We start from the raw sequence: 27,947 nt of genomic DNA, 5'->3' as shown, positions 1-27,947 counted from the left end.
ACCCTAGCTTTTGATTTGTCCACATTACCTGCCCTGTTCTTGATAGTTGGATACAGACCAGATGTATTTTTTTTTTTTGGGGGGGGGGGGAGTGGGGGTTTGTTTTTTTTCTTTGCTGGATGAGGGAAATTTTCTTGTGAGTTATGAGTTCAGCACGCCCCAATTATTTGGTCCAAACGTTGGCTCCCGTGCTTCTGTGTATGAAACTGGGTTGCCAGAGCAGAACTCTTCAGGAAGGGCGGGAACAGAGCTCCTTCCTTTCAGTCCCTGACAAATGAAAAGCCCGTCGACGAGGAGCCCGGCCTCACCCAGGGAAATGAAACTTGTCCTGTGACGGTTGCTAAGAGAGAAGAGGAAGGGTTCGGACTGAGTGGGGAAAGCTCGCTGCCGTTCCTCAAAAACTCAAGAGCCCCCCCCTGACTTTAAAACCAAAGACCTCGCGGTGAGTACTGAGAAACTCCCAAACTGCTTTTTTTTTTAGGGATGAAACTATTCAGCCTCTTGCGCAGCAGACCTCGGGCTCCTTTTACAAAGGTGCGCTAGCGTTTTTCAGCGCACGCGCAGGATTAGCGTGCGCTATAGTGCGCGCGCGCTAGCCGAAAAAATACCGCTTACTTGCTAGGGTGTGGGGCATTTTAGCGCGCGCTGAAACCGGTAGCACACCTGTGTAAAAGGAGCTCCTAATGTCTGAACTAAGAAGAGCGTTGAGTGGAGCTGGATGCCAAAAGTCTCTTTATGTTGCATTAGGTTATCTGTTTAAAAGCATCAGGGGCAGAGTGGAAGAAGGGACATCCGTTTATACAGAGCTTCTGTTTTACAATTTTAATAAACTTTGGACCGTAGACACTTTATGGTTGTCGCTTCCTACATAGATAGAGAGAAGAAGTATGACTGGTGAAACTTTTTTCACATTAATGTTTTATTCCATTTTACACTATGGGATCAATGGGTTGCTGTTAAGTCATTTTCCCTAGTGTTCTAGAATTAAGGTTTATTTCCCTTTATTGGGGGGGGGGGGGAGGAATTTGGTGTCGCCATTTCTGGCAGGGAAATAGAATAAATCTTTTGGTGATTTGATGACGACCTCGCCCTCTTACCAGACATTTAGAAGACTCCTGAACACTTATCTTTTTGACAAATATGTATATTTGTACCTACCATGTACCTTTTTAATATATGATATTATGATGTAATATCGCTATGTATTTTACAGCTTTTTCTTATTGTAAAACACACCGAACCACGAGGCATTGCGGTATAAAAATAAAGTTATTGATATTATTGTGGGATACAGACCGTAAAGGTCTGTCCAACATTGGCTTCAGTTCCTGCCACTCCTATCCAAGAAAACAGTCATGTTGTGTTTCCATCCTCTTCTTATGTGGGCATCCCCTGTGTCTATCCCATGCATTTTTGAATTTGTTCACTGTTCTAACTCTACCACTTAGACATCTCGCCCCCGTCCAATCCATCCAGAATTCAGCTGCACAACTCATGTTCCATGAGAGCCACTATACACTCACGTCACCCATCTCTTAAAGTCACTTCATTGGCTTCCCATCCGTTTCCGAATACAATTCAAACTCCTCTTACTGACCTACAAATGGACTCATTCAGCTGCCCCCTCACTCTCTCTCTTCACTTATCTTCCACTATGATCTCCCCACTCTCTCCCTCCCCCCCCCTCTTCCACCCCCCCCCCCCCACCGGGTAAGCTCTGCTCAGCTGGTAAGTCCCTCCTGTCTGTGCCTTTCTCTTCCTTCGACAACTCCACACTCCGTCCCTTCTACCTTGCTGCACTGCATGCTTGGAACATGCTGCCCGAAACTCTACAACGGGCTCTGCCTCTGGCCATATTCAAGGCCCAGTTAAAAGCCCATCTCTTTGAGAGTGCATTCAATTTGTAACTCCTCTCACCTTGAGTTCTGCATTAGAGAATGACACGGTGGCGGTTTACCCGCGGCCACCGCATTTTAGCCGCGGGTCACCCGCCGAAAACGGGGAAGAAAACTAGCAGTCGCTGCGGCGACGGGGACAAGGCCATTCACCGCCCGCGGGGCGGTGAATGGTCTTGTCTCCGCAGTGAGGTATCAAGGATCGCGCGGTCCCCGCAGCCACCGCCCGCCCGCCCGTAGCATTTAGCCCGCTCCCTCCCTCCACCTCACCTTAAATTTCGAGTTTTCCGGCTTCCTTTTTTCCGAGCCGCACGTGTTCAAATATCCGTGCATGCGCGGCTGCGCGAGTCAATCAATCTTCTCCTCTGAAGCAACCGGAAACAGGAAGTTGCAGGAGAGGAGAAGTTTGATTGACTCGCGCGCGTGCACGGATTTTTGAACACGTGCGGCTCGGAAAAAAGGAAGCCAGAAAACTCGAAATTTAAGGTGAGGTGGAGGGAGGGAGCTGGCTAAATGCACGGCTTTTTGAACGCGTGCGGCTAGGGAAAAAGGAAGCCGGCAAACTCGGAACGAATATAAGGTGAGGTGGAGGGAGGGTGGGGGCTGCTGGACCATTCTTCATTACTTTGCCATACTAATTCCATTCTATGTTAGGTGCCACGGACTCAGATTAGAGAGCTGCACGGGAACGGGGACGACGGGAATCCCGCGGGACCCGCGGGCATCCCGCGGGTTCCCCCTTTGGGTCACGGGGATCCCGTGGGGACGCCCCTAGGGTTGCGGGGATCCCGTGGGGACGCCCCCTAGGGTCACGGGGATCCCGTGGGGACGCCTCCGAGGGTCGCGGGGTTCCTGCGGGGCTGGATGTACTCAGTCGCGCGGCTCTTCTCCCTACCTTCTCTGCTTGCAGCACAGAGCCGAATGGAAGTCTTCCCGACGTCAGCGCTGACGTCGGGAAGACTTCCGTTTGGCTCTGTGCTGCAGGCAGTGCAGGTAAGGAGGAGAGTAGCCTCGCGGTTCGAGTGGCTACCAAGGGAGGGGGCGGTCCGCCCCGCCACACCCCGCCCCGGTTGCAGCACAGCCGGCCAGGTCCCCTTACTTTTGTGGCACTTCCCCGACCGACCGACAACAGCCCCGGTCCGACAATCCTCCCTGCCCTGTAGCCGCGAATCTAAATTATCTTCTTACAGCAGCTGTAATAAGGTAATTTAGATTCGCAGTTAAGGGCAGGGAGGTTTGTCGGACCGGGGCTGTTGTCAGTCGGTCGGGGAAGTGCCACAAAAGTAAGGGGACCTGGCCGGCTGTGCTGCACCCGGGGCGGTAGAGAAGGAGTGGGGAGAAGGACGCTGAAAGGCCATGGGGAAGACGGAGAAGGACGCTGAAAGCACATGGGGAATACAAAGGGGTGGAGAAGGACGCTGAAAGGCCATGGGAAGGGCGGGGGGGGGAAGGGGGGGGGGGAGAAGGACGCTGAAAGGCCATGGGGAAGACAGAGAGGGAGAAGGACGCTGAACGGACATGGGGAAGCAGAGGGGGGGAGAAGGACACTGAAAGCACATGTGGAAGACAGAGGGGGGAGAAGGACGCTGACAGGACATGGGGAAGATGGGGGGAGAAGGACGCTGAAAGGAAATGGGGAAGAGAGAGTAGGGAGAAGACACTGGCAGGGAAGAAGACAGATGCCAGACTATGGGGGGAGCGGAGAGAAGAAGATGGGTGCCAGACCAATTTGGAAGGGGGAAGAAAGGGAGAGGCACAGTAACAGAGCAAATGGAAGATGCAGAAGGAAGAGAGACAGTGGATGGAAGGAATTGAATGAGAACATGAGGAAAGCAGAAACCAGGCAACAAAGGTAGGAAAATAATTATATTTCTTTTTTTTTATTTTGCTTCAGGATAAAGTAGTATATTAGTTGTGTTGATAAAAATTTATAAACATTAGAGGCTCTGGTAGAAACCCATTTGCAAAGTATGTATTCTTCCCAATTAATATTTTCAAATTAATAAAGTCTTTTTGCTTATTTGTAAATGGGTTTCTACCAGAGCCTTTAATTCAGTAGCATAATTAAATGAAATAACTATTTCTGAAGTTTATAGGGACGGGCGGGGATGGAGGGGATTCCTCGCGGGGACGGGTGGGGACGGAGGGGATTCCTCGTGGGGACGGGTGGGGACGGAGGGATTCCTCACGGGGACGGGTGGGATTCCTCACGGGGACGGGTGGGACTTTGGCGGGGATGGGTGGGGACGGGTGGGATTTCTGTCCCCGCGCAACTTTCTAACTCAGATTCGAGTCCTAGCGATGATGAGTTAAAGATCCCAAAAGAAGCCAACTTCTAAATCCAGTGGTTAGAGCTACACTACACTCCTTGTGACCCTGGGCAAGTCACTTAATCCCTATTGCTTCTGACACAATGGGCAGTTCCAAAGACCAAGACTGGCCAGTGTCAAAGACAGGATGCTGAGCTTGATAGACCCTTAGTCTCCACTGTTTTTAGTGATCAACAAAGTTCTATGTTTCTATAATCACCCTAATTCTGTTATCATTGGACTAGATATTCAAAATGATTTAAATGGCCAGGACAGGCTCCTGGCTGTTCAAATCATCTGTTCAGGGCTAACCAGGCATTTTCAATCTTCATGTTCAGCCCAAATGGTGTCACACAATTCAGCAAAAATACCCAATGTTGTTCCTCATAATTTAAATATTGCTCATAGAAGGAACAATATTGGGTATTTTTGCAAATGGAAGTTGGAGGGTTAATTCCCTTGAAACAGCCAATTGAGTGAAACATGAATTCATGCTGGGACACAAGATAGGTTGAATTTGTTTTGAATTTAAAAAGAAAAATGATCAATGAAGAATACTATAACGGCAAGAAAATATAATGATAAAACAGCAACTAATTTTGCCTATTTTTATATATTAAAAAAGTACTACATAAGGTGAATGTCCATATTGCTGTCTGTTGTTCTGCTGAGCACTGGCATTAAAACAGCAAAATGCATTTATTGCATACTTGTCCTCTGTTGGAAACATTATGGTGGTATATTAGTTGTGTTAATAAAAATTTATAAACAAAGCCCTGCCAGCTGAACATCTCTTTCTCTAGTTCAGCAGCAGGAACTTTGATTTATAAGAATGGAATACGCTAAATATTAGAGTACTAAGGCTTATATGGATGCTGCGGGGACGGTGACGGGGCGGTGAATGGGATGGCAGTGGCGGTGACGGGGCGGTGAAAGGGATGGCAGTGACGGTGATGGGGCGGTGAATGGAATGGCGGTGACGGGGCGGTGCAGAGGATGGTGGGCTGGGGACGGGGCGGTGACGGGGACAGATTTTTTCCCCGTGTCATTCTCTATTCTGCATCCTTAACCCTATATGTCATGTCTGTCTGTCCAAATTAGATTGTAAGCTCTTCTGAGCAAGGACCGTCTATTAAATGTCAAAACGTACAGCACTGCGTACACCTTTTAGCACTATAAAGTACCCACAGCCACAAGAGGGCATCCGCTGAAAATCAGGGGCGGGGGGAATTTCATGGCGACACCAGGAAGTATTTCTTCACCGAAAGGGTGGTTGATCATTGGAATGATCTTTCACTGCAGGTAATTGAAGCCAGCAGCGTGCTAGATTTTAAGAAAAAATGGGATAGGCATGTGGGATCTCTTAGGGGAAGAAGTTAGGGGGGGTGGGTCATTAGAGTGGGCAAACTTGATGGGCCGTGGCCCTTTTCTGCCATCATTTTCTATGTTTCTATGTTCTATGTTTCTATAGAAGTGATAAATAGTAGTACCACTTCTCTTGGAAGAGCATCCTAGAATCCTTCTAGGTACCAGACAGCTCAGCCCTACAAAATATACTCCAGAAACCTGAAGGTGTACCTGAACCTGTTACCTGTAGGGTTAAGCAATTGCAGGGTGGTTAGGGTGAGCCCCGGAGGTTACATGTTTTATTGAATTCTGACAATGCTGTTTCGTTTCAGGTGAGCCAAGATCAGACATAATGCTAAAACCAATATCAAATTACTACAATCAAGGTAAGTAAATTGCTGTCACTTATTTAAACAATATTTAGTAGAATTTCTGCATTGGCCATGCAGTGTTTACAGCAATGGCATATGATCTTAGTTTGGATAGTAGATGAAGTCACATTCTTGAAAACAGAGAGCATGAAACCGATGATTCTCTGGTACTAAGATGAATTAAGGCAGCTGGAATTTCACTTGGCTTCTAGAAGATTAACAAATCTTTGATATGCAGATGATTCTTTATAAATTCAATATAGCTTTAGCAAGAAAAAATATATAAATTCAACTTTATTAAAAAAAATGTATGCATAATTCTTGGTGATGCAATCAACGGCTCTTTTGAATGTGGGTCCTCTACTATGAATGCAGTACCAGCGGAAGGTAGAAAAAGCCTCTGAGGACAGAAATAATAATAATAACTTTATTTTTGTATACCGCCATACCCCGAAGAGTTCTAGGCGGTTCACATTAGTTAGACAGAGATTACAAGTGGTTACATATCAAATTGAACAAGTGGTTACAAGTGGTAACATATCAAATTGAACATAGCGTTGCAAACAGCAAGGAGAGAGTAGTTACAAGAGGTTACATATCAAAATGATCGTAGGGTTGCGAACAGCAAGGAGAGAAGTAGGGGGGAGAGGAGGGGGACGGGGGAGGGGAGAAGATCGGACGCGGGGGGGGGATATAAAAGGGGCATTAAGGGTCTTGGTTTCGAAATAGGTGAGTTTTGAGCAGTTTTCTAAAGTCGAGGTAGTTGTAGGCCTTGAGGACCATTTGGGCTAGCCGAGGGTTTATTTTGGCGGCTTAGAAGGCGTAGGTTTTGTCGAGGAATTTTTTTGAGTGGCATAGTTTTAGGGAGGGGAAGGCGAAGAGTTGAATTTTACGGGAGTTCTTGTAGTTGTGGTTGAGGGTGAAATGGGGGTGATGTAGCTTGGGGATAAACCAAATATTGTTTTGTAGCAAAAACAGGCGAATTTGAACATGATTCTGGATTCTAGAGGGAGCCAGTGGAGTTTGTGGTAGAAAGGGGTGATATGGTCCCATTTTTTCAGGTCAAATATGAGGCGGACTGCGGTGTTCTGGATCATCCTTAGTCTCCTGATGGTTTTCTTTGAGGAGCTCAAGTAGATGATGTTGCAGTAGTCCAGTATGCTGAGGATGGAGGATTGTACTAAGAGGCGGAATGAGGAGTCGTCGAAGTATTTTTTTATGGTGCGGAGTTTCCATAGTGTCGAGATACTTTTCCTGACTGTGATATCAGTGTGTTTCTCGAGGGATAGATGTTTGTCCAGTGTTACACCCAGTACTTTTAAAGTTTGTTCGAGGGGAAATATGGATCCTTTTACTTGAATTGAGGTGTCTTTGATTTTGTCTTTGGGGGTTGCTAGGAAGAATTTTGTTTTGTCTGGGTTTAGTTTTAATCTGTAGGATAGCATCCAGAGTTCTATCTGACTAAGTATGCTTGTGAGGGAGTTAAGGAGTTCTTGAGTGAAACTGGTTAGAGGGATGACTATGGTAATGTCGTCCGCGTAGATAAAGAATTTTAGCTTGAGGCTTTGCAGGAGGTTTCCTAGGGAGGTGAGGTAGATATTGAACAGGGTGGGGGACAGTGGGGAGCCCTGTGGCACCCCGCAGGAGTTATCCCAGGAGTAGGAGAGAGAATTGTTTTTAAGTACTCTGTAAGATCTGTTCCGTATGAACCCGTTGAACCAGTTAAGGACCTGGCCGGAGATGCCAATGTAGGCAAGGCAGTCTAGGAGAATGTCGTGGTCGACTAGATCGAAAGCACTGCTCAGGTCCAGTTGTAAAATCAGGGCACTAGATCCCAGGCTAAAGAGTGTATGTATGTGGTCAAGGAGGGAGGCTATGATGGTTTCGGTGCTGTGATTGGAGCGAAAGCCTGATTGGTTGTCATTTAGGATATTGAATTTTTCTAGGTATGTGGTAAGTTCGGCGTTTACCACCCCTTCTGCTATTTTGGTGAATAGCGGGATGCTTGCGATAGGTCTGTAGTTGGAAGGGGTGCTTGATGGTTCTTTCTTGTTTTTTATGATGGGAGTTATTGAAATGTGGCCTTGTTCTGCTGGGAAACTGCCCGTGGTTAGTAATAGATTTACCCATGCTAACATATTGGCTTTAAAATGGATTGGGGCAGTTTTCATAACGTTAGGGGGGCAGGTATCCAGTCTACAGAAGGAATTGGAATATTTGTTAAAATATGTGTTGAAAGTTGGCCAGTCGATATTTGTGAATTGATTCCAGCTTAGATCTGTTCTGGATCCTGGGTCTGGTTTGGGCCTGTCTGAGTTTAGAAGGATTGGGAAGTCCCCGTGGGGGTTGGCTGGGGCAGATATCGATGATCTTAATTTTAGTATCTTTGTGTTAAAGAAGTCTGCAAGGGTGTTAGCGGTTAAGGTGGATTCGTTAAAGCAGGTGTCGGTGAGAGTTTCTAGGTTGTAGAGGTCGTTGACCAGTTTGAAAAGGGTGCTGCTGTTGTTTGTAACATTTCCAATTTTGTGGGCAGTACCTGAATGCAACTTGTCTTGAACTGTTATTAAATAAGTATGAGCTAAATAGAAATAAATACAATAAAGATGGCAAATTATCCATGCCAACTGCTGAGCAAATTGTACCAGAAGACTGGATACATGTGGGAAAGAGGAACCCAAACTATAGCTATGCGATGCAAGGTTCCACATTAGGAGTCACCACCCAGAAAAAGGATCTAGGTGTCATTGTTGATGAGACGTTGAAACCCTCAGCTCACTGTGCAACGGGAGTGAAGCATGCAAATAGAATGTTAGGAATTATTAGGAAAGGAATAGAAAACAAACATGAGAATGTTATAATGCCTTTGTATTGCTCCATAATGCAACTGCCCCTTAAATACTGTGTACAATTCTAGTCACCACCAGTGGTCATTTTTTCTCTCTCCTTTCTCTGGCATACTCTGGCATATCTCTCCTCTCCTTCCTCACCTACCCCATGGTTTGGCATCTCCTTCCCTTCCATCTCTTTCTCTCTTCAACCCCAATGGTTTGGTATAACTCTACTCTCTTTTCCTCCCCTCAGGTCTGATATCTCAATCTTCTCTTCCATCTCTCTCTCATCCCACCCTATGGTATGGCATCTCTGTTTCCTCCCCTTTCCCCCATGGTTACATCCCTTCCATATCTCCTCCCACCCCATTCTCTGGTATCTCTCTCCTCTCTATATCTCCTCCCTTCCCCATGCTCTGGCATCTCTCTTTCCTCATCCTTCTCTTCCCTTTTATTCCCTGTCCCTACCCCATGGTCTGGCATCCCTGTCTCCATCTCTCCATCCCTTCTTCCTCCCCTCTCCATGCTCTGGCATCTCTCTCCTTTCCTTCCCTTCCCTCCCCTCCCTCCCCCATGGTTTGGCATCTCATTCTTCTTACTCTTCCATATTTTGTTCTGTCCCAGCCTCAACCCCATGGTCTGGCACCTCTGTCTCCTTCCCATCCATCTCTTCTCTTCTCTGTTACCCTTCCCTCCCTTCCCCATGGTCTGGCATCTCTCTCCTATCTTTTCCCTAGTGGTCCTTCTTTCTTCCTTCCTCCCTTTCAATTTGGCGGCTTTCTCCTTTATCCCCCACCTCCAATACTCCCTTCCTCCAACCAGGCGCGACATTTCTCATACCTCTCTCTGCCACTTGTAAGCTTTGGGCCGCTGGCAGCATTAATGAGCAGAACGTGTATTTTTTGTCCTATAAGACGCACCCGTCCATAAGACGCATCCCCCTGTAGAGGAGGAAAAACCAAAGAAAAAAATTTTCTCTTCTACAGGGGGGTGCATCTGATGGTTTATGACTTAGGGGTGATCATCAGTGAGGACATGAAGACTGCCAAGCAAGTGGAGAAAGCTTCATCTAAGGCTAGACAAATCATAGGTTGTATATGTAGGGGTTTCGTCAGCCGGAAGCTCAAAGTCATTATGCCATTGTATAGATCCATGGTGAGACCCCATCTGGAGTACTGTGTACAATTTTGGAGGCCGCATTACCGCAAAGATGTGCTGAGACTTGAGTCAGTCCAGCGAATGGCCACCCAGATGGTCTCGGGACTCAAGGATCTCCCGTATGAGGAAAGGCTGAAAAAATTGCAGCTATACTCACTCGAGGAACGCAGAGAGAGGGGAGACATGATCGAGACGTTCAAATATCTCACGGGCCGTATAGAGGTGGAAGAGGACATCTTCTTTTTCAAAGGCCCCACAGCAACAAGAGGGCATCCGTGGAAAATCAGGGGCGGGAAACTACATGGTGACACCAGGAAATACTTCTTCACCGAGAGGGTGGTTGATCACTGGAATGATCTTCCACTGCAGGTGGTCGAGGTGCCTGATTTTAAGTCAAAATGGGATCGTCATGTGGGATCTCTTCACAGAGAAAGGTAGGGGAGGGTTATTGGGGTGGGCAGACTTGGTGGGCCTTGGCCCTTATCTGCCGTCTATTTCTATGTTTCTATGGTCTGGTGCTGGGAAGTGAAGTAGGCCGCTGTCTAGGCCTACCTCGTAATGGAGACTCCACACACTATATACTGGTTTCAATAGGTATACATTTATTAACAAATCAGTAACAGCTTACAATTTCAAATCATTCAGCATATAATGGAACAGATGTGATCCTCAGGCCTGAGGGTCCTCTGATGTCTGTTCACCTTACTTCTGCTTATAGGCCTGATTTTATACATTTTTTGGTGGTCAATACCACGTTAGCCTAAATCACATGATACATCTTTATTGGTTGTTTTTCTTATACGTCAATACATACGTAGATTCATTTATTGGCTTATCTATTTGTGTCATCTTATACGTCTGTTCAGTTTGCCGTAAGGCCTAACCCTTTCCTGCAAATGCCCTTTTCCCTTTACCATATATGCAATTCCGAGTCCAAAATTCCTTCTCTGCTGTGGTAACACATGATATATCTTGCTAAATAATGTTCTTGAGTACTCTGTTTTTCTGACCATGAGCTGTGTTCCTCTTTGCATAATATCCGGCCAGGTGCCATGCATCGGAATTTAAGTCTTGTTTCTTACAAGTTTTTGCTTACCATAGCTAACTCAGAAACAGAACATTTCTCAATCACTATAGGCCAGCTGGCAAGTGGGTTATGAAATATCTTTTACAGTTCATATACTGATTTATTAGAGCAAGAGGGAGGGGAGGGGGTTTTTCTCTTATGAGGTCTGGTTACTTCACCTTTATCCAAAGGACTTGTTTTGCTTCACCTGTATCTCACCAGGTCTTCTTCTTCTTCATCTCATCCTCTTTTCCCTCTCATCCCCTCTTCAAAGCCTCTTCAGGTGGCTTTGACATTCGGATATTCGGTCAGAAGGTAGATTGTGTCAGTAATCATACAGCACAGGCATAGGGCCACGTACTTGAAATTGTATATGGTAAAAATGAAAAGGACAAGTGCCCACCCATACTATACTACGGAACAGAGCAGCATAACATGTCACAATAAAATTATTAATACAATGTGATAACATGCGATCAATAATTAGGATAATATGCAAAGGAAAAGTCAGGTAGGCATGACTGCAGAGCTTATACTAGTGTGTTAGAAACATCAGAATAAAGTACTGACGTGGTGGTGGCTCTTGGGAGGGGAAATCAGCTATTGGTGTTTCATAGGGAGGTACATCAAAATCGGCCAAGTCAAGATTATCAAAAATGTTGTGTATGGGTCTGTATAGGGGTCTCTATTTCAACATTTGGGATAGTTCGAGCAACTAGGCATCTGCAGGGGTTCATAATTTAATCTGATACGTTTTAATATATTCTCATTTTATGGCTTCATCCTGTTATGAGCATACTACATCCAAAAGGGATGGAGGGATAAATTAACAAGTTAGATTATTTCCATGCTCTTCCAAAATAGCCTGAAGAAGCCACCCGCAGCCCCCCAGTACATTTTTAAAGTTGCGGTGGTCCAGCACGCTCTCCTGCTGGACGGCTGGCTTTGGTAGCAGAGCGGCGGTTTTTTTTCTTTTTACACATACAGTATTCCCCCGGTCATTCGCGGTCGGCGGTTCACGGTCAGAAAATACCGCGAATGACCGGGACCGTGAACCACCAACCGCGAACGACCGGGGGAATACTGTATGTGTAAAAAGAAAAAAAAAGTTTTTGCTGAAATTTTGATGTATTAGTACTGCTAGTTTATATTCAACTACAGTATATATGGTATGCATGCCTTGAAGCAGATGTAAATAGGAACAAGGAAATATTATGTCTATCCCCAGTATAAAATGGGAGATCATATTTTCTGGACTGTTTTGCACATGCCCAGGACCCCTATCTCCTGCCCCCACCCCTCCAAATGAAGGCATCTTGCAGTGCCTACAGTTTATGTACGAATACAGCAGTATTTAAAAGCCACTATTTAAATGTACAGATGGTGCTCAACCTTTCTAAAATGACACCCTAGTGCAGGCTTCCTTAAATCCGGTCCTAGAGGGGCACAGCCCAACTTGGTTTTCAGGATTTTCACAATGAATATGTATGTCAGGGGTCTCCAAAGCAGTGGCGTACCTAGCATATGTGACACCGGGGCCCATCATTTTTTGACACACACCCCATCTATATGAAAAATATGATTTTTAGTAACAATCCACATAAAGCACAACAAAAATGTACCTAGGAAAAGGCAGCATCTTAAACACTACAGTGAGCACTAGAACACCAACATATATATTGTAAAACTAAACAAGCCAGATCCCGTACAGTCAATTGATCCTGCAGTCAATGCCAACTGAAAACTATGTCCTTTTCATACATACAGAACAGAGATACACCCTCGCCCAATATGGAATAATCACAAACTAAAAATAGAAATATGTAGACAAAAGTTAAACTGAACCGCCAAGAAACCAGACTCTGCATACAATGCATACAATGTTGAGCAGCGGCAGGATTCACGATAGATGGCAGCCGGGCGATCATCTAAATTAGCCGGGTGCAGCGCCCGGCTAAAAAGCCCTAGGGCAGTGGTAGGCAAACTCATTAGTCAAAAGAGCCAAAATCAGCAGTATAACGATTAAGATTTTTTTTGAGAGCTATACCCTGTGCCCACTTGTGTTACAATGGCTAAGTCAACCTGACTGACACCCCGCTCGTCTGCACGTAGTCGAACTCGATTCATGGCAGAGCCTAGAGGATAACGGGGTAAAAAATTTTGTCTCTGTCCCCTCCCCATCAGTTCGGCTTCCATCCCCGCAAACCACCTGATTCCATCCACACAAGCCTTGAAATGTTTTATATTGAACTTATTATATTAAAGTATAAAAAGAAACAATATTCTGTACAATTGTCCATTTATAAATCAGCATCTTCTCCCCACTCTCTCTTCCCCATTTCCCTTCAGCGTCCTCATAAAACATAGAAACATAGAAAAAGACGGCAGATAAGGGCCACGGCCCATCTAGTCTGCCCACCCTAATGACCTTCCCCTACTTAACTCTGTGAAGAGATCCCACATGACGATCCCATTTCTTCTTAAAATCAGGCACGCTGCTTGCCTCGATCACCTGAAGTGGAAGTTTATTCCAACGATCAACCACTCTTTCGGTGAAAAAGTACTTCCTGGTGTCACTGTGCAACTTTCCGTCCCTGATTTTCCATGGATGTCCTCTTGTTGCCGTTGGACCTTTGAAAAAAAAGATGTCTTCTTCTACCTCGATATGGTCCGTGAGGTATTTGAACGTCTCGATCATGTCTCCTCTCTCTCTGCGTTCCTCGAGTGAGTATAGCCGCAATTTATCCAGCCGTTCCTCGTACGGGAGATCCTTGAGTCCTGAGACCATCCAGGTGGCCATTCGCTGGACTGACTCAAGTCTCAGCACATCCTTGCGGCAATGAGGCCTCCAGAATTGTACGCAGTACTCCAGATGGGGCATCACCATGGATCTATATAATGGCATGATGACTTCATGCTTACGGCTGACGAAACTTCTACGTATACACCCTATGATCTGCCTAGCCTTAGATGAAGCCTGTTCCACTTGATTGGCAGTCTTCATGTCTTCACTGATGATTACCCCTAAGTCCCGTTCTGCCACAGTCCTTGCTAGGATCTCGCCATTAAGGGTGTAAGCCTTGCATGGATTTTGACTGCCAAGGTGCATGACTTTGCATTTTTTGGCATTGAAACTCAGTTGCCAGGTCCTAGACCATTGCTCTAATAGGAGTAGGTCGTGTATCATATTGTCCGTTGTGCTCTTGCCTATTATATTACATAGTTTGGCGTCATCGGCGAATAACGTTATTTTGCCTCGAAGCCCTTCAGCCAAGTCCCTTATAAAGATATTGAAAAGGATCGCGCCCAAGACCAAGCCCTGCGGAACACCGCTTATCACTGCAGTCGTGTCGGAGGGGGTGCCGTTCACCACCACCCTCTGAAGCCTACCACCAAGCCAGTCTCCAACCCATTTTGTCAATGTGTCACCTAATCCTATAGAACTCATTTTGCACAACAACCTGCGGTGTGGTACACTATCAAAAGCTTTGCTGAAGTCCAAGTATACAATGTCCATGGACTCTCCAACATCGAGCTTCCCCGTCACCCAGTCGAAGAAGCTGATCAAGTTGGATTGGCAGGATTTCCACTTGGTGAATCCATGTTGACGGGGATCCCGTAGATTCTCCACGTCCAGGATCTTATCCAATTGGTGTTTGATTAGAGTTTCCATTAGTTTGCTCACTATTGATGTGAGACTCACTGGTCTGTAGTTCTCAGCCTCCGTCCTGCAACCTTTTTTGTGGAGAGGAATGACGTTAGCCGTTTTCCAGTCCAACGGGACTCTACCTGTACTAAGGGAAAGGTTGAAGAGTGCGGATAGTGATTCCGCCAGGACGTCCCTTAACTCCCTGAGCACCCTGGGGTGTAGGTTATCTGGCCCCATTGCTTTGTTAACCTTGAGTTTAGACAGCTCACAGTAGACACTGCTTGTCGTAAACTTGAAATTACTAAATGGGTCTACTGAGCCATCCTTTTTCTGAAGCTGAGGGCCGGAACCCGGCGCCTCGCGGGTGAAGACCGAACAGAAGTAGTTGTTTAACAATTCAGCTTTTTCCGAGTCAGCTCAGCCCACTCTCTCTCCACTTTTCTTCAGTGCACGCATATAAAAACAAGCAAGTAATTTTATATCATTTTCATTCTATTCATTCATAGAAATTAAAATCTAAATAATGCCAGTCACATAACAAAACATGATTTTACAAAAATAATTCCCTGCACAGTCAAGCCTGCAAGGATTACTAGATGTCTTTCAGCAGCTCCCCTCCCTCCCCCCCCCTTACCTTCGCAGCCAAGTCAAAATGATCTACCAACAATAAAATTTTAAAAACACAATGCACACTGTACGCAGAGAAAATGTTAATTATCATTTATATTCCGTGGGTTTTCAAAGAGGTCAAGGCAGATAACTTTATGCAATGTCACCTCAGTAACAACTATACAAAAATAGACAAATATACCCCCTCCCTTTTTACTAAACCGCGATAGTGTTTTTTAGCGCAGGGAGCTGTGCTGAATGCCCCACGCTGTTCTCAACGCTCATAGACTCCCTGCGCTAAAAACCGCTATTGCGGTTTAGTAAAAGGGGGCCAGTGTTCTCCCCAGGGCCTTTCAGCCGGGCGCTCCGCCCAGCTAATTTAGATGACCGCCCAGCTGTAATCTCGATGCAATCCTGCTGCTGCTGCCGCCTTCTGCTCAACATTAAAAAAAAACCTTCTCACCGGCTTGGAGATTTACCGGGCTGACTCGGCACAGCCTGAATCGCAGGAGCCTGACTTTTTTTTTTTTTTTAGTTTTTAACATCAGCAAGCGAGTTGAACCCATGCTCCGGGGCTCTAACATGTCCATGCCGCTTCCCTTCTCTTCTCTCTGAAACCGGAAGTCACGTCCTGAGGGGGGAAGAGAAGGGAAGTCGGCATGCACACGCCCCGGAGCATGGGTTCGCTATAGGAGACAGCTCAGCTTACAACTTGCTCTTGCTTGCTTTGGGCTTTCCTCGCTGCCGGGTCCTGCCTACTTTCTGTTTCCGTGAAGGCAGGACCTGGCAACGAGGAAGGCCCGAAGCAAGCAAGAGCAGCGAGTTGTAAGCTTCCCTCCTTTGCTGACTTATGGAAGATAGGTCAGCGATGGAAGGAATCTTATAACTTGCCTTAGTCCAGCCCTGCACAAGATGCGGCCCAAAACGGATCTCACTGCGGCCTGCGCCTGATATGGCTGTCACTCCGCTCACCTTTGAAGATTAACTCAGGAGGTAAGATTTAGCCCGAGATCAGATGAACATTAAAGGGCATTTGAAGGCATCGGAGCAGATTGAGAGCATATCCTGTTTTTCCAAGCCTAAAAATACCACCTTGTCTAATATAATCTCTGATCAGATCCTTAAGAGTGATGCAACTATGTATGCTGGACAGTCTCCTCCAGTAAACAGAGCTTAAAGCCTGCAGCCATACAGAACCTGATGGTCAAAGGGCTCCGAAGTGTAGTATTGCCAAGGGATCTGTCTCACAAGTTTCTGCTGCTGGCAGATATAAACACAGCACAAGAAATAGAGACTTGTGGCATTATGTGTGGAAAGCTGATGCATAATGAATTTACTATTACCCATGTAATAGTGCCAAAGCAGTTTGCTGGACCAGACTACAGTACAGTGATATGGAGAATGTGGAAGAATTATTCAGTGTTCAAGATCAACATGATCTCCTCGCAGAAGAAAGACGGAGAGAAAAAGAGAGGCCTGGACCAAAGGGGAAAGACAGGACACAGGAGGCAGATACTGGAGAGGGGGGAGAGAAGGGAAGGAGATAGAGATGTCAGACCATGGGTGGAGTGGGAGACCATCCCACAGCAGTACATTACGGCCTCTACACAGACAGAGGAGGTCGGCCAGCAGGATGACGACATCATCCAGGAACTAAGGAGCCTCAGGGAGGAGGTGAAACGTCTGAGAGGCATCAGAGAGGATGAGGCCTATATCGATGGGATAGTGCAGGAACTATCCCAAATCACGGAACGGGCCCGTGACGGATCTCTCATGGTGACACCAGGGCCGACGACACAGAAACCAACTGCTGGAGTTCAGGAGATGGATGGAGACACTGACTCCTGGCAGTTAGTGACCTCCTCCACAGGTAAACGTAGGAAACCCCCCCTCTCCCCCCCCCCCATTTACAATCTCTTCACCTTCTTACTCCTTCTCTCACCAGGGCAGCTTCACATCGACTCCACATCTGAATCTGAAGAACAGATTCCTGGTTTTGCAGGAAGAGACTACCGACGTAGAGCAGGAAGAGACTACCGACGTAGAGCAGGACCAGGATCAACACACATCCCCATCTCCGGGGACAACAGATCGACACCCCCAAAAGAAGCGTAGAGTGATAGCCATCGGGGACTCCATGTTGAGGGGCACCGAGGGACCAATATGCAGACCGGATTTACAGACGAGGGAGGTCTGCTGTCTACCCGGAGCCAGAATACGAGATGTGACCGCCTGTCTTGATCGACTTCTAAGGCCCCAGGATCACTTCCCAATGCTACTCATCCACATCGGAACAAATGACACTGCCAAGAACACCCTGGAGGATATAGCTAGAGACTTCGAAGCTCTGGGAAGGAGGCTGAAGCAGACAGAGGCACAGGTAGTATTCTCTTCAATTCTTCCTGTTAGGGGCAGAGGAAGGGACAGGGACGAACGTATCCTGAAGACGAATGAGTGGCTACAACGATGGTACCGGGAAATGAACTTCGGATTCCTGAATCACGGTGAGGCACTACAGGGACTACAGGGACCAGACGGACTCCACCTGACCAACAGAGGTAAGAACGTCTTCGGACACCGACTAGCCCGCCTACTTCGAAGGGCTTTAAACTAGGTAAGTCGGGGGTGGGTACCCACTTTTACACCGGAGCAGTAAGTAACAATCCTGAGGTGGCGAACAAAAACTCCGCTTCTAAGTCCGAGGTAAATACCCTTACTGCAACAGATTCGCTAGGAGACACCTTAACTCATAAGGAGCTTAGTAAACACCAAGAGTGGAGAGCTATGTATGTTAACGCACACAGCCTGGGGAATAAACTTCTAGAACTGGAAACAGAAATGGTTAATGCAGACTTAGACGTGGTGGCTGTGTCCGAAACATGGTTCACGGACTCTCATGGGTGGGATATGACTATACCAGGATACAACTTGCTTCGCCAAGACAGAGAGGGTAAGTTAGGAGGAGGGGTAGCACTTTACATCAAAGAGAACATTAAGACAACCAGGATCACGGATGTCAAGTATACTGGGGAATCTATCTGGGTAAACCTGGCCAGAGGCGGAGAAAAATGCCTATACCTTGGTGTGGTATACAGACCTCCTAGACAATCGGAGGACAAAGACGCAGAATTAATCGAAGACATTGAGAATATCACCTTGCGGGGGGATGTTGTTCTATTAGGAGACTTCAATATGCCTGATGTAGACTGGAACACACTCTCAGCGACAACTTGTGATAGCAGGAGGATATTAGCGTCCATGAAGGGAGTACAGCTCAAACAAATGGTGCTAGAGCCTACTAGGGCCCAGGCCATCCTGGACCTGGTACTTACGAACGGGGAAAGCGTCTCGGAGGTCTCGGTGGGAGAAACGCTAGCCACCAGTGACCATAACATGGTATGGTTTAACCTTAGGAAAGGCTTCCCTAGATCTCAAACAAGAACAAGGGTACTCAATTTCCGGGGCACTGACTTCGCACGCATGGGAGATTTCGTTCATCAGACACTACAGGTTCAAGAAGTAACTGATAATGTGGAAGCTATGTGGTCAACCTTGAAGTCGACCCTTCATGAGGCATCTATCCGCTACATTAAATCGGTAAATAAACAACAAGGAAACAAGAGACCCAAATGGTTCACTGATGAGGTCTCGTACCGCGTCAAGGAGAAGAAAAGAGCATTTCTCTTATACAAACGCACCGGGGAGAAGGAAGCAAACATTGAATACAAGACAAAGTCTGCAGCGGTCAAAACAGCAGTCAGGGAGGCCAAACTTCGAATGGAAGAAACTCTAGCGAAGAACATTAAGAAAGGGGACAAATCCTTCTTCAGGTACATTAGTGACAGGAAGAAGAACACAAATGGGATAGTACGCCTTAGAACGCCAGACGGGAATTATGTGGAAACAGATTCCGATAAAGCCAAACTGCTGAATGATTACTTCTGCTCGGTCTTTACCTGCGAGGCACCAGGGCACGGGCCAAGGCTGGAAATGAAGCAAAGCATGGAAGATCCATTTCAGAATTTTGAGTTCACACCTGCTGATGTCTACAGTGAACTGTCAAGACTTAAGGTGAACAAAGCCATGGGACCGGACAATTTGCACCCAAGAGTGCTCAGAGAGCTAAGCGATGTTTTGGCAAAACCGTTAGCAGTACTCTTCAATCTCTCCCTAAGTACGGGGAGAGTCCCCCTGGACTGGAAAACAGCCAACGTCATTCCTCTGCACAAAAAAGGTTGCAGAGCAGAGGCTGCAAATTACAGACCAGTAAGTCTCACATCAGTAGTATGTAAACTCATGGAAACTTTACTTAAAGGTAAACTAGACACGATTTTGGACGAGGGGAACCTAAGGGATCCCTGTCAACATGGATTCACTAGGGGTAGGTCATGCCAATCCAATCTAATCAGCTTCTTTGATTGGGTGACGGGAAAGTTAGACTCGGGAGAGTCTCTGGACATAGTGTACTTGGATTTCAGTAAAGCTTTTGACAGTGTCCCACACCGCAGACTATTGCACAAGATGAAGTCGATGGGGTTAGGTGAGAAACTAACTGCATGGGTCAACGATTGGCTGAGTGGAAGACTTCAGAGGGTGGTGGTCAACGGCACCCTCTCTGAGACATCGGAAGTGACTAGCGGAGTGCCGCAGGGCTCGGTCCTGGGACCATCCCTTTTCAACATATTCATAAGGGACTTGACCCAAGGGCTTCAGGGTAAAGTAACATTGTTCGCCGACGACGCCAAACTGTGTAATATAGTAAGTGAAAGCAATCTCAAGGATAATATGACGCAGGATTTGATCACGTTGGAAAACTGGTCCTCGACATGGCAGCTGTGCTTCAACGCTAAGAAATGTAAGGTCATGCATCTCGGCTGCGGAAATCCATGCAAAACTTACACCTTAAATGGGGAAACACTAGCTAGGACTTCAGAAGAACGGGACTTGGGAGTAATCGTCAGTGCAGATATGAAGGCTGCCAAACAAGTGGAGCAGGCCTCATCCAAGGCAAGGCAGATGTTGGGATGTATCAATAGAGGCTTCATCAGCCACAAACCTGAAGTCATAATGCCGCTTTACAGAGCCATGGTGAGACCTCACCTGGAATACTGTGTGCAATTTTGGAGACCACACTACCAAAAAGATGTGCTTCGAGCTGAATCTGTCCAGCGAATGGCCACTAGAATGGTCTCCGGACTCAAGAGTCTCTCATACGAAGAAAGACTGGGCAAACTACAGCTATACACTCTTGAGGAGCGTAGAGAAAGGGGAGACATGATTGAGACATTTAAGTACATCACAGGTCGTGTCGAGGCGGGAAAGCGATATATTCTTCCCCAGGGGACCCTCGGTCACAAGGGGGCACCCGCTCAAACTCAGAGGAGGGAAATTTAATGGTGACACCAGGAAGTATTTCTTCACAGAAAGGGTTGTAGATCACTGGAACAAACTTCCGGTGCAGGTGGTCAAGGCCACCAGCGTGCTAGACTTTAAGAATAAATGGGACATCCACGTGGGATCCCTATGGGGGTCGAGCTAAGGATCTGGGTCATTAGCACTCAGACTTGATGGGGTGGGTCAGAAGAGTGGGCAGACTTGATGGGCTGTAGCCCTTTTCTGCCGTCATCTTTCTATGTTTCTATGTTTCTATGAAAGGAGAAGAGAGAGATGCCAGAGCATAGGGGAGGGGTGGAGACAAAAAATGGAGAGGGGGTGAAGCTGAAATAAATCATGTACAAAGGAGAGAAAGGGAACAGGATATAGAGTTTATTGAAGGGACATAGAAAAGGGAAGATACCATATGGAACAGAGAGAGGGCAGACAGTGGATGCAAGGGGCAGAGAGAGGGTGGATAGTAGATGGAAGGGGTAGAGAGAGGGCAGAGGCTGGGTGGAAGGGGCAAAGAGAGAGGACAGATGTTGCATGGAAGGGATCGAGAACAAATGCTGAATAGAAAGAAGAGAGTGAAGAGAAGATGACTAAAGCAGAAACGACAAAAAGTAGAAAAAAATATTTTTGTTGCTTTATGTGGAATCAAGTAGTATTGTAACTGTATTGATTAAAATTTATCAATAGGAAATGGAAATAAGGCAATTTGGGGGGGGACTAAACCACTTTCCTCAGGTCAGGACAGGACACCATAACAGCTGTATACTGTACTGTCTGAAGAAAGATTTTGCCTCTGAAAGCTAATTGAAAAATGGATTAGTCCAATAAAATGGTATTTTCATATTTCTCATTATTTTATTTCTATTTGTTAATTTGTAAAGTGGTGATTGTTATGTAGAAGTTTTTTTCAAATTTACATCTACTGTCTTTATATTTTGCACAGTATTAGGGGACATGTGTCACTGTTTCTGTGGTGTTGCATTGTATGCAGAGTCTGGTTTCTTGGTTCAGTTTAACTTTGTCTACATATTTCTATTTTTAGTTTGTGATTATTCCATATTGGGCGAGGGTGTATCTGTCTGTGTGTATGAAAAGGACATGGCTTTCTGTTAGCATCGACTACAGATCAATTGACTGTGTAGGATCTGGTTTGTTTAGTTTTACAATGCGTGTGTTGGTGTTCTAGTGCTCACTGCAGTGTTTAAGATGCTGCCTTTTCCTAGATGCACCCTTATTGTGTGACTCATGGATTATTACTAAAAATATATTTTTTTATATAGAGGAGGGAATTGTTAAAAAATGATTAGCACTGGCTGTCATATATACTAGGTACACCACTGGATTTAATGACCCTATTCTAACTTTACTGTTGACGTAGGTGTTGTCCCCTCCAACACACAGACACACACATTATAAAGAATTAAATTAAAGTTGTATTATCATCAAGCAGCTTTCAAATGACATTATAAGCAAATAAAAATAAAATATTTTTAATACATTGCTAATTATTACCTGCATCTTTACCTATACTGTTTTGCACTATAGCAAAATAAAAAAGAAGCAGATAAAGATCAATCACACAGGTGTCCTTCAAGGCTCAGTAACACCTCTCCATAAATTATGTGGAAGAGGTCTGGAAGTGGGGATAGCATCTATTTCATATCCTCAGTGAGACCTCAGGAAGGAACCTAATGATCAAAACATTATTAGAGGTGTTGTACAGCCATTTCTTGTATGACTGGATGAGCTATATGTATCTTTTTTTTTTAGTTGTTTAAATTCATGCAGAAATAAATGGTTAGATTGAACCTAATGACTTCATTAACGCATTTCCCTTTTTTAAACCTCTATACCATTTGAAAGAGGGTGAATATCTAATTATTCACTTCTAGAATTGGATACTTCTTAAATTTAGTAAAAATATTCTGGCACAAGTGTCAAACCTTAAAAAAGGAAGTCATATTGAGCATTGGAAAATAATAATTAACTAATAAAAATAGTATACATTTAATTTTCCCCACTACCAAATTTCCCCACCCCGCCCCACCCGGTTACTTTTTCATGCCACCTGGCTGGAAAAAATTTCTGGGGAGAACACAGAGGGCCATAGTGCAAAATATAGACAGCATATATAAATTCTCAAAACGGACACATTTAGATCACTAAATTGAAAATAAAATCATTTTTCCTACCTTTGTTTGGTAATTTCATCAGTCTCTGGTTGCACTTTATTTTTCTGACTGTGCATCCAATATTTCTTCCCTTCTTTCAGCCTCCTGTATGCTTCCTCTCCTCCAGACTTCATTCCCTCCCCCAACTTTTTCTTTGTTTCACCCTGCCCCCTTCTTTCTTTCTCTCTCCATGCCCGTCATTCTCTCTCTTTCTCCATGCCCCATTTCTTTCTTTGTTTCACCCTGCCCCCTCCTTTCTTTCTTTCTCTCTCCATGCCCCCTTTCTTTCTCTATGTCTGTCTTTCTCTCTCTCTCCGTGCCCCATTTCTTTCTTTCTTTCTTTGTTTCACCCTGTCTCCTTCTTTCTTTCTCTCTCCATACCCCCTTTCTTTCTGTATGTCTGTTTTTCTCTCTCTCACCTTGCCCCATTTCTTTCTTTCTTTCTTTGTTTCACCCTGCCCCCTTATTTCTTTGTCTCTCCATGCTTCCTTTCTTTCTCTATGTCTGTCTTTCTCTCTCTCCGTGCCCTATTGTTTTCTTTCTTTCTTTGTTTCACCCTGCCCCCTTTCTTTCTTTCTGGCTACCTGTCCCCATCCCCCTTTCTTTCTCCCTGCCCTCCTCCATGCCACCGCCACCGGGGAATAAGCCGCCACTGCCGCCATCGGGAACAGGCCGGCGCCGAGTTCTCCCTGCTTTTCTTCCCCGCAGGCCGACCAACTCTTGCCACCCGACGTCAATTTTAACATAGTAACATAGTACATGACAGATAAAGATCCGAATGGTCCATCCAGTCTGCTCAATCTGATTCAGCGATTGGCTGACCCAGAACGTCCTTTCCGACATTAGAACTGATGTCGGGTGGCGAGAGTTGGTCGGCCCCGCAGGGAAGAGAAGCAGGGAGATCTCAGAACACGGGGCCGACCTGTTCCCCAATGGCGGCGGTGGCTTGGGGGAGGGCAGTGAAAAGGAAAGGGAAGCAGGTTGGGCACCCCTGCTGTAGACGAGCTGCAGTTTGCCGACCACTGCCCTAGGGAGAACACTGGAGGGTGGCCAGCTGTGCACCTCTTTGGGGTGTGCACCCAGGGCGGACCGCCCCCCCCCTTGGTACGCCACTGCTCCAAAGTCCCTCCTTGAGGGCCGAATCCAGTCAGGTTTTCAGGATTTCCACAAGGAATATGCATGAGATCTATGTGCATGCATTGCTTTCAATGCATATTCATTAGGGAAATCCTGAAAGCCCGACTGGATTCGGCCCTCAAGGAGGGACTTTGGAGACCCCTGATGTATATGATGTATTTGCATTCACTGCTTCCATTGCATGCTGATAGATCTCAAACATATTCATTGTGGAAATCTTGAAAACCAGATTCGGTTGCGGCCCTCGAGTATTGAATTTAAGGACCCCCTGCCCTAGTGCAGACATGGAGGACTCCGGTCCTCGAGGGCCGGAATCCAATTGGGTTTTCAGAATTTCCCCAATGAATATGCATTGAAAGCAGTGCATGCAAATAGATCTTATGCATATTCATTGGAGAAATCCTGAAAACCTGATTGGATTCTGGCCCTCAAAGACTGTAGTGGCCCATGTCTACCCTAGTGTGTGCTTTTAGCATCCCAGGACAATGTGCCTTTAAAAAAAACCACCTCTTTATTATGTAGGAAGTAGTCCTCTTTGTTATTGATTAAGTACTTGTTAATTGGACATTGGTTATCTCTTTGCAGATTCTGCTAATAACTCAGAGGAAGAATTGGAGAAAGAAGGAAAACTAAGAAACATTTTGAAGCTAAATGACATAGCAGGGCAATTTGCAACTTACAGTCTCCTTCTTAAAAATAAATATGTTGATAAGGATGGAAAGTTTAAAAAGTACATTTTTGGAGAAGCCCACGAAGGATTAGCTAGCAAGGCAATTATGCTGCTTGGAGCCACTGGAACAGGAAAATCCACCCTTGTCTATGCCATGGTCAACTACATTCAGGGAGTGAACTGGGAGGATTCCTTTCGATTAAACATAACAGATGAAGCTGAAGTAAGGTCTCAAATATCGAATAAAACATGCATAACTACAGTCTACGAGCTCAATCATCAAGAAAACTTTATAATTCCTTATTCATTGACCATAGTAGATACTCCAGGATTTGAACTAGTCGAAAAAGACGAAACAATAGTTGATCAGATCTTAGCACTCTTTTCCTCTCCACAAGGCATCTCACACATTGATGCTGTTTGTATTGTGTTGCCAGATTCTTCAGTTCGCTTGACTGATGCCCACAAACATATGTATGATTCGATTCTTGGCATGTTTGGTAAGGAGATAGAAGAAAAGATTTGCTTTTTTATAACCTTTTCCAGTGGAAAAGCAATCTCCAGTCTAATCCAAGATCTCATGAAATCTGCTTGTAATCAATGTAATAAAAACAACAGTCTTAAATATTATAAGTTTAATAATTATTTACCTTTTACCGTAAGCGTAGAAGATGAAAAAGATTTTCAAGAGAGGTTCTGGAGGGAAGGAACAAAGAACCTGGGGGAATTTTTTCAGTCTTTAGAAAACTCAAAAAAGCAAAATTTAACTTTATCAGTGAATGTCCTGAACGAGCGCAAGGAGTATGAGAGGATACTAAAAGAGATTTTATGTCAGATCCAAGCATGTTTTACTAAACAAGGAGAACTAGAAATGGAACAAAATGCTCTATTACAATACCAGCATGAAAGGGATACGAATAAAAACTCAGCTCACGAAGTACAGAAAAAGACAGTAAAGATAGACCTCAAAGAAAAGAATGCATTCACGTGCCTACGATGTAATTACACTTGCCACTATCCCTGCAAGTATTTTGTTGCGAACATCAATATTGCAAATTATGCCTGTACATCTATAGATATATTTGGAAACTGTAAAAAGTGTCCAAGTCAATGTGGAATCAGTTACCATTCCCTTGAAAGCTACAGGTACGAATTGGAAAATGTAGAAAATGAAGATTCAGCAGATAGCATGATCAGTAAAACAGAAAAAGCAATTTCAGAGCTGAAGAAAACGATTGAATCGACAAAAAATAAAATCAAAGACCTTATCGAGAAATCAAAAAAGAATTTTAATTATTTGCAATCATCTGCCCTAAAACCTAATGTGATATCAACATTGGAGTACATTGAGAAAAATGTGTCTAATGTGAATGAATTTCTGCAGGAGATCGGAGAACATGCAAAAAACTAGGGCTATCACCAGGAACTGATGAAGCCAAAAATTCAGAATGAAGGAAACCTCGGTAATCTTCTTTCTAGTAGACAGATACTCCATTCCTGAACCCGTGGGTAGTCAATCCCTTCTCGTGAAAATTCTTGTAGGGAACTTCATTAGCATTCCTTTGCTCTGCCTCCTATCCTTCTGGGCTGCCCTCCAGTTCCTCAGTTCATACCAAAGTAGATGGTCAGCCCTGGAGAGGACACAGAAGAGGGAGGGTTTTGGGGAAACTCCCGAGATACATGTCTGTTCTGCTCATATCATTAAACATATAACAGATAAAACTTAAGCATTTGCAATACATAATGTAACAGACCCCTTTGGCCCGGCTACTGGGTTAGGTTTGTCACAACACATTTACTTACTTTGGGCTGTGATCTGGGACCAAAGGGGTCTGTTACAAATTGGCTTGGCTACTGGGTTAGGGTTTGCCATATCACATTTATTTTCTTTGGGCTGTGATCTGGGACCAAAGGGGTCTGTTACAAATTGGCCTGGCTACTTGGTTAGGGTTTGCCATAACACATTTATTTACTTTGGGCCATGAGCCAGGACCAGATCTTTTCTGGCAGGCCACAGCAAGTACTTTTCTCATGCTCTCCTCTGACTAATGTCAAACCACGCAAGTAGTTGTAAACAAACTAAACTCTAACTTTATTCCTTCCCTCCTAAGGGGAGAGAGGCTCTTCATGTGGAGAAGGGCATCTCTGGATGCCTCACCCTCGCTACGGCGCTGGCTACTCGTCTAGTGAAATGCACCTTCATGGATATAGGCGAGCGTCTTCCACTTCCAATATAGGCTGAAGAAATGACCATACAGATCCATCATGAAATGGTCTTTTTTGAGGCTGGTTGACCTTTACGGGCAGCCCCCAACAATATGAACAGATGATCAATCAAAATTGTTCATAACCTCTAGATATTGCAGCAAGAGTCTGCACACATCCAACAGTTTTAACACCTGAGCAGTCTTTCTCAATCCTGATGAAGGCAGGTAAGCGCACTTCTTGGTTGATATGAAAGCTGCAAACCACTTTTGATAAGAAAAATAGGATTGTTCATAAAATCACATCTGAATCGGAGATTCTGAGGAATGGATCTCTGCATGACTAAACCTGAAGTTCTGACACTCATCGGACAGAGGTGAACATTACCAAAAACACCATTGTGATGGTAAGGTCCATCAGAGTAGGGGATGCTCCAGAGGTAGGGGAACCTAGCTCTATCCACAGAATCTTAAAAAAAAATGATTTTAAAGACACCACCCCTCACCCGATTTTGTTTCCCAGGCTGTGCCATGCTGTGTGATGGGAGCTGCAAGTTTGGAAGCTGCAAACAGTGTACAGGGAGAACCTCTGCCTCAACAAACCTGGAAGCAAGACTACTTGTTTCTTCAGACTGCCTCTTGGGCCCAACAAACTGGCCGGAGACCTCAACCCCCCACTGGATCTCATGCACGCAAACAGGGGGTGGAAAGACATCGGCCCAGATCCTGGGAAACCCACCATGGAACCACCCAGCCTGTGCTTAAGCCCACTGTGGACAAACTCAGAAAATAGTTAAGTTCTGGAACTCATTGCCAGAAGATGTGGTAAGAGCGAATAGCGTAGCTGGTTTTAAGAAAGGTTTGCAAGTTCCTGGAGGAAAAGTCCATATTCTGTTGTGAAAGACATGGGGGAAGCCACTTCTTGCCCTGGATCGGTAGCATGGAATATTGCAGTGGTCTCAAACTCGTACCCTTTGCAGGGCCATATTTTGGATTTGTAGGTACTTTGAGGGCCGCAGAAAAAATAGTTAACGTCTTATTAAAGAAATGACAATTTTGCATGCGGTAGAACTCTTTATAGTTTATAAATCTTTCCTTTTGGCCAAGTCTTAATAATAATATTGTCATTTATAGCTAAAGAGACA

General features: G+C 45.3%; 1 protein-coding gene across 1 annotated transcript; it reads left to right on the top strand.

Moving 5' to 3' along the window:
• Window positions 1-206: 206 nt before the first annotated feature.
• Window positions 207-27,707, top strand: LOC117354470. Its single transcript, XM_033932076.1, has 3 exons — window positions 207-442; window positions 5,884-5,937; window positions 24,514-27,707. The coding sequence occupies exons 2-3, from the start codon at window positions 5,904-5,906 to the stop codon at window positions 26,007-26,009; spliced, it is 1,530 nt and encodes a 509-aa protein (XP_033787967.1). The 5' UTR covers window positions 207-442; window positions 5,884-5,903; the 3' UTR covers window positions 26,010-27,707.
• Window positions 27,708-27,947: the final 240 nt, after the last annotated feature.

The sequence above is a fragment of the Geotrypetes seraphini genome, chromosome 2 (assembly GCF_902459505.1).
Source record: "Geotrypetes seraphini chromosome 2, aGeoSer1.1, whole genome shotgun sequence".
In the NCBI taxonomy this organism is placed as follows: domain Eukaryota; kingdom Metazoa; phylum Chordata; class Amphibia; order Gymnophiona; family Dermophiidae; genus Geotrypetes; species Geotrypetes seraphini.
The sequence above is the reverse complement of the archived record's forward strand: the minus strand, read 5'-3'. Positions and strand labels throughout refer to the sequence as shown.